This window comes from Strongylocentrotus purpuratus, unplaced genomic scaffold (genome assembly GCF_000002235.5).
Source record: "Strongylocentrotus purpuratus isolate Spur 01 unplaced genomic scaffold, Spur_5.0 spur5_scaffold_1, whole genome shotgun sequence".
In the NCBI taxonomy this organism is placed as follows: domain Eukaryota; kingdom Metazoa; phylum Echinodermata; class Echinoidea; order Camarodonta; family Strongylocentrotidae; genus Strongylocentrotus; species Strongylocentrotus purpuratus.
The window spans coordinates 29,052,525-29,068,221 of NW_022145594.1; the positions used below are offsets into that span (position 1 = coordinate 29,052,525).

Below are 15,697 nucleotides of genomic sequence, written 5' to 3' on the forward strand. Positions count from 1 at the left end.
TCTTTTTACTAGCAGCGGCGTATCGAAGGGTGTCCCCCCCCCCTCCCTCTAAATTAATGTCAATCAAAAGTAAGGGGAGCTTGATGATTGGGGGTCGGCTTCACCCTCACCATCCGCATGTATAAGGGAGTTTACAGATACAATCTGCGCATGGGCAGATAAAGGTCATTTGTACCAAAAAGGTAAAACCACCAGAGATGAATACTGGATATGCGCTCATGAAAGTTATGTAACATTATTCATTCATGGACCAACGGTACATTCTAAGATACGCAGGTGGAAGTATTCTTTTCAAGGGGGCAAACAAAAGGTATTCATGAAGCACATCTAGGACTTTGGCAGTTATTATTCTAAGATGCTCAAAGTGGAACTTCTCCATGTGTAAAAGATCTGTGGATATTTGGGGTCATTTGTACCATGTGCTATCTGTAAACTCCCTTATTCGGTGCTGTTCGTTCGCCCCGTCGCGCGGCTTCGGGCGTTGGGTGCGTGGACTAGCCTAGTCCAGAATATTGCCGGTTCAAGCCGCCGAAGATGGCGTTATCAATACGCTCACAAGCCCGTCCTAATGTAATGATCACGCCATCTTCGGCTGACAGCAAGGGGGAGGTCGCATATTGCGTTGGTGTGGTGGAGATTGAAATCAAACAGTCCAGATTATGGACTACGACTAGCTGTGCTTGAGAAAATGATCCTGGAATCGTCTGCTGAGAGGCGTAATGGTGTTTACACGTATCTTCTCTAGCGCTCTCCTTGAGCTCAGCTAGTTTGAATATATTTGTATTTCCTGTACCACCAACTGAAGAAAAAACAAACAAACAAACAAAACACAAACACTTTAATCTTTGATCTTAGTTTCAGCCTTCATTTTGGTAAAGAACACTGTGTTATGCAAATATATCGTGGTGGAACCTAGAATCAGTTTCTAGTCACTTGAGTGGCTGAAGGCATATCACGTGACTTTCATTTTTGTTTACTATTCACCCAATGTTTCTTCAGCCACGTAATAATAGTTTTATAATGCATACTCAACTACGTTTAGTCTGTCTCTTAAGTTTGTAAGATTTTACGAAACTACACTGTTCCCATAAATTTGGACTCATTTATTTGTTTTACATCTTATCATGAAATAATTGTGATAATATCGTTTATTATGGATAACTTATGGATCGTATCTTCTCAGTAGCTGAGCAATCAATGTCTCCGACTCTTTAGATAAACATTGTGATATATAAACCTTATCATTTATGTGTATAATAAATGATATTCTCATTTAGGAAAGATGAACAAGTTATTTTCCATTTTCATGGGCAAGAGCGTGTATTGTGCCAAATCTTCATGTGAAGAAAAATAAATTTCTTATCAAAGTATATTTGCGAACGTATCATATTAATGCACTGTCTAGCTGTTTATATCTTGTTGATCTTACAGCGTCATTAGACGGACATTTGTAGTGAAAAAATAAGTCATTAAGTAGACATTGTCATTAGCAGGACATTTTCTTGTCTTGTTGAAGATTGAACAATATAATTACTGCCCTCTACGTACGTTTACAGGCAGAGGAAACTTAAAGGCCTCCCCAGAAACAATAGGTTCAATAATTTGTCATTAGTTTAATTAGTTATATTGTTTTGAATTTAAGGTTAAGGGTAATATACCAGTTTTCATGATGTCCTGTTAATGTATATAATACAACTTGTAGGGTTATACATAATAAATATGTTGACGACTTAACGATTGTAGAAAGCCGAAAAGTAACATCTCAGTCTAAAATACAAAATGCAGTCACTGATCTATACCAATGGTCAGCTAAAAAAAATATGACATTGAATCCGTCCAAGTGTTTCTCTATGGTTATAACATTTATGAAAAATTGTGTAGAACAAACTTCAATTTCCATTGGTGACAAAGAATTAATTTATGTTCATTAAGCCAAAGTCCTCGGAATAATTTTAGGAAGTTGTTTATGTTTCGTTGCCTTAAGAAGTATGGATTGCCTGTAGATGACCCTTTACTTATATATAAAGGATACATTCGTTCGATTTTAGATTATGGGGTACCGGTTTTCAATGGTAATTTAACAAAAACTCATGTATATACTTTAAAACGTATGCAGAAAAGAGCTTGCAAAATCATTTTAGGACGTCAGTATGAAGCAGTATTGGAAACGTGCAATCTACGTTCATTAAAAGCAAGACGTGAGCAGTTATGTATGGACTTTGCCAATGCTCTTGCCAAACACCCACAATAAGGGAGTTTACAGATAGCACATGGTACAAATGACCCCAAATATCCACAGATCTTTTACACATGGAGAAGTTCCACTTTGAGCATCTTAAAATAATAACTGCCAAAGTCCAAGATGTGCTTCATGAATACCTTTTGTTTGCCCTCTTGAAAAGAAAACTTCCACCTGCGTATCTTAGAATGTACCGTTGGTGCATAAATGAATAATACATAACTTTCATGAGCGCATATCCAGTATTCATCTCCGGTGGGTTTTACCTTTTTGGTACAAATGACCTTTATCTGCCCATGCGCAGATTGTATCTGTAAACTCCCTTATCTAAAGAATGTTTACTTCTTAGACAACAAAGCACTTATTCTCTAAGATCTCAATCAAAGTTTGAACGATACCAATGTAAAACAAAACGCTTCCAGTGCAGCTCTCTTCCTTACTTTATAAATCTTCTGAATAAAATGTAATACCGATATAAATTGTATTTTTAGAAATTCACAGTCCATGATTGAACTATGTAAATGATAGTTTTTATCTCAATTTTCTGCATTGCTGAATATTTCTTGCCATCTCCCCTCATCTGTAATGATAAGGTACCTTTTGTCTGTATCTTCCCCTCTTCAACTCACTCCCTCTCTCTCTCTCTGTCTCTCTCTCTCTATCTCTCTTTCCGTCTCTCTTTCGCCCCCCTTCTCTCTCGTTCTTTCTCTTTTTCTCTTTTTCTCTCTCTGTCATCACTCCAACTCTCCCTCTTCTACACCTCTCCCTATCTCTTCCTTTTTTAAACAAAAATTTGAATTTGATCAATGAATTTTTATGAAATATCTATATTTTTATTCATATTTTGTGTTATTTCAATTTGAATTGCAATTGTATTGTATATATCCTTGTGAAATGGATCGCAATTCAGCTATTGGCTGCGATGATCTTTTTAATAAAATCCATTTCTATATATCTATCTATAATGCAAATGTAGTACATAGTCTATCGCACTATACGATAATACTGCGATCTAATTTTACAAATAAATGGCGATTATATTAGATTAAAAAATCAAAACAAATATTATCTCCCGATTTAAATTCTAAATAATGAAAAGAATTATAGCAACATTGCCTTTGGTGCGTTTAACTTTAACATTTCCAGTTATAATTGTTTTTTAATCGGCTTCGTATCATCGCCCTTACTTCTAGTCTGACTCTGACGTCATGTGGATTTAGCTATTCTTCCTCCAAGGAAGCGTGAAATTCTTTCGAAATTTAAAATCTATTAATCATATGATTATTCAGAACGTCTGTCATTTAGATTTTACATTTTTGATTGTTCATATCAAATGCGATTATAAATTTTCCCAAAAACAGATCGCAGTCAGAGCGTATAGCATGCGGAGCGCTTTAAAGGCTTTGCCGTTGTCGAAATGTAGTAATTCAAATAAAATACAAACAAAGTTACACTGAGGAAATGAAAAAGATATTTTGAGCTTCGATTTAATCATGATTATGATTCACAAATTTGTATTGTATTCTAGACGCAGAAAACATTAAAAACAGATCAATGATGGAAATAATGACGATTATATTATAAAGAAGGTAAGATTTTTTTTTTTAAGTAAAAAGGGGAAAAGAAGAGGTAAAGTAGAAAACATTCTGCAACACTATTAATTTCAAATGTCTGTGCTTACATAAGAAAAATAAAACACTTAAACTGAATATGATTTGATTCGGAATGCAGTCGATCATGTTTAAAACCAGCTGGCTGATCTTACTTTCACATTCTTACTGTCCGAACCTTGAGAGTCTTCTCATTCTATTGTATCCCAAGTTGGCCACTCAGTATTCAAATTTGCATTTCTTTTCTTATTTAAAATCTTTATATATCAATTTGAAATCCAACTACCACATAAGTCTGTGAATATTGATGTGCATCCCCTCTTTCTTTTCTCTTCTTTTTTCTGTCTTTTCCCCCTTTTTACCAATATTTTGTTCTTCCATATTTGTATTATTATGTATCCTTTGAGGGTAGTCATACTATCAAGCTTTGCTTATTTTGTCAACCCTCCTGTTTGATGTTCTCGATTAGTTACACCCTGCCTTATCTTATTCTACATATATTCTTTTGTCATGTGTAAATTTGCAATATTTGTTTGTTATATATTTGTAAAAATGCAAAAGAAAAAGAAAATCAAACAGAAATAAATAAATCAAATCAAATCAAATCAAATCAAATCTACATGTAGATTACATTTAAAGAGAAATCTATCAAGAATGAAAAACACTCACAAGATTCTGCACTGTAATCATTTGTGTAAGAAAGATTAAGAGTTAGCATGCAAAAAAGGCACTGCCAATTCGGATCTCACACATTTTAATTGTTTAATTTGAATAATAAAATAATGTTACAATGAAATTACTAGTGATATATCTGATTATCTGTCTACATATAAATAGAATTACGTCAATAATCGTATTGAATAACCTTTCATCTGCCAGGAGCGCTGATTAACACACTCACATGTGTGCCTCGAGTGCTAATCGGGAAGAAAATAGGATCTGAACTACACGTATGTCTTACAAAAGCCTTGCATAATGATCCATTTCCAGCCTTAATGGAATACAAGACCAACTCCTTTATGACATATATGTGTTTTTCTCACTTGAAAATAGTAGAATTAAACTAACGAACGAAAGAGAAACGTACACGTCCAGAATTAAAGTATAGATCACAGATATTATGAGAGTGACCAACACAAAGTTGTTAACATCTATTTTTAATCTGTTGAATTTGAATCATAAATCATCGCTTTAACGTCGCCAAAGAACGCCCGAAGCCGGACCTGGTCTATCTACTCTCATTGGAAGAAGCAGATTCTTTTGAGGCAGCGCCATTAGCCTTCTCTGAACTAGATCGCTTCTAGCGACCTGTCGAGTCTGAGTCTGAGCCTAAAGATCGCTTTTTGCGACCTGCCGAGTCTGAGCCTGATTCAGATCGCTTCTCGCGACCTGCCGAGTCTGAGCCTGATTCAGATCGCTTCTCGCGACCTGCCGAGTCTGAGCCTGATTCAGATCGCTTCTCGCGACCTGCCGAGTTTGAGTCTGACCCTAAAGATCGCTCCACCCGATCCCTTTCCATGCCGCCATCATCTATCTTCCTCATGTTCTTCTTGCCGTACCTGCCTGAGGTATAGAGAAATAATGATACAACATAAGTCAGGGATCTTCTGTCTGTTCACGTGTAATGTATGTGTGAAAATTAAATGTTACATGGCTTCGCTTATTCATGTAAATAAGCACGTGTGGTAAGTATTTCTTTTTCTTTTAACAAACATAATGTATTGAATGATTATGACAAACAAATTGCCGAGTTTACTACACTATTAGGCTTTTTCACATAATTATGCCTTGGTTTATATATATATATTTTTTTTTCATTTTTTTAATTTGTTTTAATTGAACGAATAAATATAACGCACAACAAAGGTCTTATACGTAGTCACATTACATTATTTTTTTACCCTGACATTTTTTGCACGTAGCGTCTTTTTATTAGGGCACACTATACGATCCGACTGCAATACAATTTTGGAAAAAGTTGCGATTGTAAGACAAAATATTCTTGAGCCTTGTAAATGACGTTTTTTGTTGTTGTTATATATAAATATATATATATATATATATATAAAAATAAAAAGGGGTTGAATTTTAGCCATCAAACTAGGTCTGAATAGTCGTAGAATAATAACATCTAAATTTCAGGTGATTTCAAACCTTCCCGGAGGCGCATTTTTTTCCGTACCGCTAATGCGTCGCAGAGGTTGTTTCGACGACTTGAATAGAGGCAACATCCGACACACACCGCCGCACTGATCTTGTCACGTTTTCAGATCATAACACATCAGCCGACAGTTTTGTGTGTGGCTTTATTTACACTTTTAAACGTGCGTTTCTCTGAGTATCGTTGGCAAAAGTCATTAAGTGTTGTGTTCTCATAAAGATTTATTCGGGTTTAACTTTAATCTTTCTTTGTAATTTTCTCGATTTATTCCATTGTGAGATTTATACGAGTGGCAAATGGTTATCCTTGGTTTTAGGGGTTTAAATTATTTTCGATTGCTAATTTCAGCTAATGTCTCCCTAACCCTAATCCTATTCCTAAATCCTACCCCAACCTTAACCTTAAAACCTAGACTAAATAAACCTAATCTTAGTCCTAGAATTTACGCCAGATCAACTTAAGTACGCCTCAGCTCATCGCACGGTACTGTGTGTCGGATGTTGCCTCTATTCAAGTCATCAAAATAACCTCTACGGCGCATTAGCGGTACGGAAAAAAAAGCGCTTCCCGGTGGCAAGCCAATCCGACTCATAACCACTGTGAGCTCACGTCAACTTTGAACATGCTGTTAGGCATTCTCATTTAATAAGTGAAATAGTGCTACTTTGACATTTCACAACGTCATAATTGTGTGACCAGGCTTCCCTCATCGGGTCATCGCGTCGGGTCGAGGGTCGCGTAACCCGACCTTTTGTGAAAACATGCCACTTTATTGACGGGGTTAATGTTTGTGAAATAATCACCTCTCTTCTACAAATCGCCTGTTCCAATTTACCCGACACTTTGTGAAAACCCTATTAAAAGCAAATCTACGAACAGTCGTCTAATGTTTCACGCAAAGTTGTGTAACGCGACCACCCAGCCAACGAACGCGATGACCCGATGGTTCGAAGTAAGCCGTGTGACAAGGGGCATTTATTAGAGTGTGAACTACTTACGTGCTTCAGATTGTCCTATGGTCATCAAGAGACAGAGAGACACGATGAGAATGATCGACATCTTGAAAGTGTTCATCTGTTGAAGAACAAATGAATAATAAATGTATAACATAAGCCTCAACAACATTAATAACTGTAGTATGTACTGTTGATGATATTATACTACTACTGCTACTACTACTACTAATGTTACTGTCGAGGTAATAATGATGATAATAATAATATAATATTATCTAGCCTTGAGAGGGATGCGACATATATTGCTCAATGTGATCTCGTAACTCAGCGACACGAAGTCGAGCAGTAAAGTGCAGTCTCGAGATCACCGAGGACCTATAGTTTTAACCGAGACCCGAAAAAATAAGCAGTCAGTAATTTGATGATATACTGCATCCACAGTATCATTCTTAAAATGAGATATCTTAACAAAATATGGCTCTTCAAGTGTATTTATTTTGAAGATTCACATGTTGATTTCCCAATCTAGTGTCCCACTGCGCGTACCCATTGTTAAAGATCAAGTTCAGTTCTGGTCGTGCGTTTGCATTGTGAAAGAAACACTGTGGAATCGATCAGAAAAGGTTGATCATCCAACATATAAGTATTGGTGTGTACTGCAACGTTCTGGAATCATCAAAATGATAGGAAATTTGGCCCAGTCTTGGTAAGATTACAAACACTGTACACAGAAAGATGTATATGGGACTACACGAACATGTGGCATCAAAATCCGTCCCGGTTGTTATGATGTTACATGCCACATTTAGAATATTAAGGTATTTGAAGAGCCATGCTTTTCAGGAAACATTTGTTTATCTGATGTTTTTCCACATTTGCATAATACAACGATGACGCTCAAAAATGATTTTCTTGCCAGAACTCAAACTTCTCTTTAACTATACCGCTAAAATTGCGTCCTCATATTATATGGCCAATGACAATAAAAATTCATTATCATGTTACCCACATTGAGGTATTGGAGAAGTTTACAATCAGTTTGAATTCGACAATTTAAAACTGTTCATAATACAATTCAAATCGAATTAATGTTATTCAATAAAATTATTAATAACGACGGATTTTTTTCGAGCTTTACCACTAGAAAAGACAACAAATTTGTTTTTCAATAGCTGTGTTGCCTTGAAGAAACAATTTGTACAATAATCAGATACCGTATCAGGAGCAAGTTGAAGATAACCTTCAGTTTGTGCAAGAACTATCGTATCGTTTGCATACAGTAATGTAAAAGCCTGAGATATACATCTATGCAGTTTTGATACGAAGCTGGACCAATACATTTGGCAGGAAGAACATCTACTCCTCCAAACTTTTTGTTTTGCAAATTAATTGTTTAAAGTCACTAAAATAAAAAATAAAGCATCGGAGATAAATGTTCTCCTTGTCGCACATCAATGTTACAATCAAATAAAGAAGACTTTTCTGAACAAGAAACTACACATGACTTAGCCTGAGCAAACAAATGGTAAATTACATTGACAAAGTTACCATCAACATTATCATTAAAAATAAAGACCAGTTATGGTCATGCGATTGCATTGTGAAAGAAACGTTGTGGAATCGATCAGAAAAGGTTGATCATCTAGCATATAAGTATTGGTGTATACTGCAAGGTTCTGGAATCATCAAAATGACAAGAAATTTGGTCCAGTCTTCGTAAAGTTACAAGCACTGTACACAAAAAGATGTATATGGGACTACGCACACGTGCGCGACACGTGCGTTTATCTCTCACACACCAATATATAAACTAATTTACCAAATATATCAATTAGTAGGCGGTTTCCCGGCAAAATTTGTATCATCATGTATTAGTCAAAACATATTCTTTTACATGATTGGTAATAAGAGCTTCCATTTCATTTTTTTGAAATTGGGGCGTTTCGAATACTGGTCTTTACCTTTAAATTATTTATTCCAAAGAGAACTCGTGGGCGTTATTTCAAAAATTGTTGTAACTTTTGTCTTATCATTTCTTGTATCTTCCATACATAATACAACGCTAATATTTTGTTGTAAGTTGGTATTCTGAAAATTAAATAATACCTATATTATCTCTTGAAGGACCGCTCCTATCTAATCTTTGAAGCGCCCATTTTTGTGGACCCAACCAATCAAGATCTATTTTTATATAAACATAATAAGTAGGTTAACCAATAGGAGTCGTTGGTGCCATATCTGAAAATGCACTCCACGCAAATTAATGTTGGGCGTAATTAGTTAATTGAGCGCTTATTACGCGTCATCATAAATTATACAGTGGGTCCATGACAAAACGAAGCGGAGAATTATCGATGATTTATCATAACTTAAGATCAAATCAAATCCACGAAAGTAAAATCAAATCAGATATGATCAGCTCACACAAGATCAGATCAAATTAAACAAGAACAGATCAAATCAAATAAAGTTAATTCAGATAATATAAGATTAGGTCCCTGTGTCATCAAGAAATTGATTTGACTCAATCGTAACTTAGAATTAGTCGCAACTTTGTACTTAAAAGATAGGAGTTGCGATTAATTTTAAGTTTTGATTGATCCGAATCAATCGTAACTCTTTATAAGACGGGGCCCTGATCAGATAAGACCAAATAAGATCATACATTATCATATAAAATCAAATTAAGTCAAGTCAATTTAAGTACATTCAAGCCGAATCAAATCAAATGAAGGCAAGTCAAGTCAATTCAAGTCAAGTCAAGTCAAGCCAAATCAAATGAAATCAAAATCAGATCAAGTCAAATTAAAAAGTCAATCTGATGATACTCGAATATTTTACTTACGATGCTTTGAGTTGTTAACGTCTGATGAAACAGGAAACGAGACACGAAGTGAAGAGCAGCTTCACAAAGACTAATAACGAAAAATTAGCAGTGTCCTAAAACCAGCTCCTATTTATACAGTTTGAACGGTAAAATGCCTTGAATGAATTACACACAAAAAGAAAATAAATGACGTCCTAGTTTCGTGACCGTATCGAGTATTGACCATGTCAAGCTCGAAATCACAACAGCTTTTGTTTCGAGCGGATACGTGAAACCACGTGACTCTCATCGCCATTTGTTCTGCCCCACTGTTGCGCATCCACCTTCCGGTCAAGGAATGGCAAATAACGTAATAAACAACCATATTTACTTTATTATTATCCTATTATCACTTGATCCATTACTTTTTGTGTGTAATCCCTATGGGAGATGACTTTTTCTCAAATCTGGATTCTACATTCCTGTCTTTTGCGAGCAATATCGCCGTTATTTCTGCTTGGTTTTTGTTGATTTTTTAGTATGTTGTAGCTGAGACAATATGCTATCTATAAAATGTCCCCTCATTTTTTCAATCAGATGTCGGGATCACGCTTATGATCATGATCATGATCATCATCAATATCATCATCATCATCATGAACATCATAATGACCATGGTCATGATCATGATGATCATTATCATCATCATCATTAACATTATCGTTATTATCATCATCTAACAATATCATTATCATCATTATCATCATCACCATTACTATCATGATGATGATGATCATCATCATGATCATGATCATCATCATCTTCATCATCATGAACATCATCATCATTAGCATTATCGTTATTATCATCCTCTAACAATATCATTATCATCATCATCATCATCACCTTACTATCATGATCATCATCATGATCATCATCATCATCATCATGATCATCATCATCATTGTTTACATGTTTATATAACTTCTCCCTTTCTCTATATAGTAAATATTCAAATCTCTCATAAGAAGTGAAGACAGACCACCTAATTCGTCCTAATGACGAATTAAATTTCTAGTTCAAATTAAGATTATTTTCCATTAGTATTTGTTGGCATTAGTGTTATCGTTGAGATGATGTCGAAGCTTTGAACAAGACAGTCTTGAACGTTGATATAGACTTGGCGCCCCTGGTATATCATGGAAGGTTATTCGACAGCTTAGCTCCAGAGAAAAAGGAGGAGGCTCGGTCATCCCAATTGTATAAATACATACACAGATGCCCTCTTTTCATGAATCGATTGTGAGAATAAGGTGTACTCTAGATAGACAATGTCAAAACGACAATATTTTTAAATGTGGTCGAAATGTTTGAGTAGGTAATTCAGATAATGGTGATAATAAGAAATAACCTCTTAATTAATATTTTGACTCTATAAACTTGTGTGTTTGATTTTAAAAAAGCGGTCGAGGTTAAAAAAACAAATTAATCGATACGAATAAGGTTAATAATAATCGACCTCCTGTTTTTTATTTGGTGGCAAATAAGCGATAGTTTGTTATATTCAACAAAAGGTGGTTGCGCTCTATTTGGCAATTAGGTCAGTGGATTCTGACGGAAAACAAGGAAAGCTCATTGCAAAACTGTACTCTAGTACAGAAATATCATCAATTTATTATTGTTTTCCTATAAGGATTCCATAGGTACCTTTTTCCTTTTGGTACTATATAATAACAATTTATTAAGCATTTCACAATATTATGATTGTTCCTTTAAAAAGTAGTTTTAATCACTATGTGTCTTGGAACATATGGGGAGATTGTAATGCACTGCTTCACATGCAGTGACATGACTGATTCAGCCGATTTGATGTTCCAATACGAATATTCATTACAACTTTTCAACAACTAAAACCTTCTTAATTATTTCTTGTCCGATTTCTTTCAAATTTGCATCAGTCTGCTTCTATGGTTTCCCTGCTTTCTTTGAGAATAGTTTTCTATAACAAAAAAAATTGCTTTAATATCAGGCCTAACGAAAGCCTTGTCGTGTTTTGGACCTGGGCAAAGAATTCAATTAAAGCCTGTCTGCACTAGTTTGGCCAGGATAGATTAGACCTTCATGCCTGTTCACTGACTGGTGGTTATCCCATCAAATCAGCTCTCAATTGACATAAGAAAAAGGGGATCATGGGGGACCAACGGGTACCGCTTAGGCACTGTTTGCTATATAGAGGGCGCAAGTAGCTACAGGTAATGCAGTCCCGCATTAACTGGTATTGACCGTAGAGGACTTGTCGTCAGAACGAATGACGTACAACCCCCAGGCCCAGGCGCGGATCCACGTGGCGATTTTTCCGGCCTGCCCCCCCCCTAGCCCAAATAACGGTTTTAAAAAATAGGATAAGTGCGTAAATTTAAATTGTTTTGAGACAACAAACAAAAGCGGGCCCCCCCCCCCAAAAAAAAAAATATATATATTTTCGCCCACATCAACAAAATAAGTGGTTCTCCTTTCCATCACCCTCCCCCCCCCCCGCTAATTCACCGGCCGGCTGAGTCGGCGCCAGGCGCGTACGCAGGGGGGGGGGGGGGGAGGGGTTTAGGGGGTTGAACCCCCCCCTTTGGTATTTTTAATTGTGTAAACCCCCTTAAAACCCCCCTTTGTTTGTTTTTTGTTTTTGTTTTTTGTTTTATTATAAAAAAAAAATATTCCCATGGCTGACCTAAAAATGTCAAATTTTCAAATTTCGAGACCAAAAAAAAGTGTCCTCTTACCCCCCGCTTATTCAGCGGCTGGCTGAGTCGTTGCGAAATTTCCGGCCCGATTTAAAAATGTTAAAACATCCCCCTTGAAAAAATCCTGCGGACGCGCCTGGTCGTCGCTAATTTTTTTTCTCAAAATTTTTTTTTTTTACAAGCATGTATAATGATAATTTACCAGTAGATCAATGTGTGATAACCCAGCCTGCCTTTCACGTTATGTTACACTAACGAGAGTTAAAACGGTAACAGTTTTAACGCCCAAGTCACCCCGCCAAAACCGACAACAAACTAACATGACTACTAAAGATATTAAAAGGTGAGTTCTGGTAATGCGATTGCATTGTGAAAGAAAAGGTGTGGAATCGATCAGAAAAAGTTGATCATGTAGCATGTAAGTATTGGTGTGCACTGCAAGGTTCTGGAGTCATCGAAATCATAATAAATTGGCCAAGTCTTGGTAAAGTAACAAGCACTGTACACAGAAAGATGTATATGGGACTACACAATTGGTGTCTAGGCTACCTACCTTGATTTCCTTTTCTTTCTATGCTCATTACTCAGCCAGTTTACATTTTCTTCCAAAATTGTTTGGCACATGACATATATTTGTAATCTTGAAAATTCAGTGTATATTTCGTTTGATTCTGTGAGAATTCATTTTTTTTTTTTACCAGAACTCAAGTTTATCTTTAAAGGCATCGTTTAACAATATTAAATCTGAAATGCATTTCCCTACGTGTTATCAGTGTTTGTGATGTGGTGTAACATTGAAGCCCTAAAATTTTTTTATTTAGATTAAAATTAAAAGCGATTTAAAATGATTAGAAGTGCCTCAAAAAAGTAAAAAAAATCTTTGAGTGACCGGTTTTACCGTACTAATTTCCCCCAACAGACTGTAATGTTATAAAAACCGTTAGGAAAGCGAAAAACAGAATTTCGATTTCCAATCGTAAATATCTTGATAATCAGACAGGCGATCGGCTTGTAAAAGTCATGGGATTCCGGACTGACTGACTTAAAGGTTTATATTATAGTTGCAGCATGAGCTAAATCAAAGATTTTCTTTCAGAATCTGAGGCAATGTTACCGAGTCACTTTAGAGCTCGGTTTTAAGAATCTAGGACGATTTGAAATGCGGGCTCATCAAAAGGTGTTTAGAGAACAAAATATGCGTGTGTGTTGATGATAGCTATAGTTAAAATTACGTAGTTGTGACACGCGTACGCTCGCTTGTTCATAGGCCAAACTCATGTACGCAGCCCCAAACAGTTCCCTCCCACACAGTTTGTGGGAGGGGACTATCATTGCTGCTCCATGTACTCACATGCGAATCTATCTCTTTACTAGCTCGGCGTTTCTAAGGGTGGTCGGGGGAATATACCCCCTGTCAATTAAAGGTAAGAGGAGTTTGACAAGTGTCGGTTTGCTCGAGTGTTCACCAGGGGTGTCGATTTGTATCCGTGGTTGGGGGGGGGGGGGGGTGATAGGTGCCAAAATATCTTCGGCAATGGATCAAAGCAACCAAGAGGTAGAACCGTGTGGCAGGTTGCCCCCCCCCCTCCCTTCCAAGTTATTAACTTCTTCAAGTCACCCTCAATAAAGATAACATTTCAGAGAATATAAGAGTGGTAATACATTTAATAACATGCTAAATGTTAGTCCTGACTCTTGCCTGCAGTGTAGGCCTACCAGACTGATATCATTTAATTTTAAACGAAATTTAGACCATCCAAAAAAAAAATCAATGGTGAGCGATATCAACTTGTGGAAGTATTATGTTACCAGTGGGCAAATGTATCAATAAGCAACCAGAAAAGGTTCATGTAGACAGAAAAATCTTTATTTCCTGGTGATATGAACATACATTTTATGAATATTGATGTCTCCAAACAACATTCATCGTGAAAAACCCATTCCAATATTCTGTGTAAGGAGATCTCAAAAAACATAGTTCTCAGGGGCGGCCGAGCGACTTCCAAAGTGGAGGGAGGGGGAGGGGGCACCAAGAAACAAGGGCACTTTCTTGGAAAAAAGAGCACCTACAAAGGGAAATCTCAAAGCGAAAATATAAAATTTTTTAGACATTGGTAGACCCCTACATTGTAATTACAATTATCAGGGATGATTTCAATATTTGTTTCACTTTATACACCATACACGATATTGCTTAAGCGTGATGCTTTGCAGCTGGGTTTGATTGTCTAAAATATTGTTTGCGAGCGAGCGAGGACAATTTTTAAGATGTATGAGGTCGCAATGCGAAAAATTACGTCTTATAAAGAGGAAGAAAAAATTCAATCCTAAGGGGGTTATAAGTACATTCTCATAACGGAAGACTGAAAAGACCTTTGATAAGTAACAGAAGTATAGCTTTGGGGGAAATTGCTCTTAGTCGCGTTTAATGATGAGAGGAGTAGGGGACACTTATCAGGAAAGAAAAGGAGCATGTGCCAAAGTACAAAGAGTAATTATCAATTATCAGAGGTGAAAATGGGGCACTTCTTACACCCTCAAAAAGAGGCACTCACCAGGAATGAAAAAAGTCAGTCATGAGAACAGGATATGGTTTTTTGTCGACGGAAAAGGGGCCCCCATCAGATTTTGATAGGGGCATTTATAAAATATCATATCTTATGATAATTATTATATATTGTTAAAAGGGAAATTATAAGAGGTGACAAGAGGCACTTATTGCACCTGAAAAGGGCAATGACCAGATATGAAAAGGGACACTTATATGTGAATGAAAAAGGGACACTTGTAATAAAGGAACAATTTGTATTAGTTAAAAGAAAATGAGCACCGATCAGGTTTTAAAGGGGCATTTATCGGAGGAGAAGGGGACACCCTAATCAAAATAGGGGACACCCTAATCAAAATAGTAACTTCTTGTTCGGGAATAGGGTAATTTACCAAAAAAGGGGCACTTTTGATAAGGGGCTCTTTTTTAATGGGGCACTTATCAATTGGAAAAGGAAAAAGGGGACAAATATAAGGTGAGCTTATCCGATTTGAAATGGGAGTAGTTATTAAAAGTGGAAGGGGCACTAGTCTTGTCAAAGTAAAAGAGGCACGTTCCTCTCAGATTTAAATAGGACGATTATCAGAGGTGGAGGGGGACTTGAATGAAAAGTGAAAAGAGGCACTTCTCGTACGTAAC

The 15,697-nt window shown here is 36.4% G+C and overlaps 1 protein-coding gene across 1 annotated transcript; it reads right to left on the bottom strand.

Annotated features, from left to right (window-relative positions):
• Positions 1-5,017: 5,017 nt before the first annotated feature.
• On the bottom strand, positions 5,018-9,949 carry LOC581533 (RNA polymerase-associated protein LEO1-like). The gene is made up of 3 exons (XM_795047.4): positions 9,812-9,949; positions 7,009-7,084; positions 5,018-5,412 (listed from the first exon to the last, which is right to left on the bottom strand). The coding sequence occupies exons 2-3, from the start codon at positions 7,082-7,084 to the stop codon at positions 5,150-5,152; spliced, it is 339 nt and encodes a 112-aa protein (XP_800140.2). The 5' UTR covers positions 9,812-9,949; the 3' UTR covers positions 5,018-5,149.
• Positions 9,950-15,697: the final 5,748 nt, after the last annotated feature.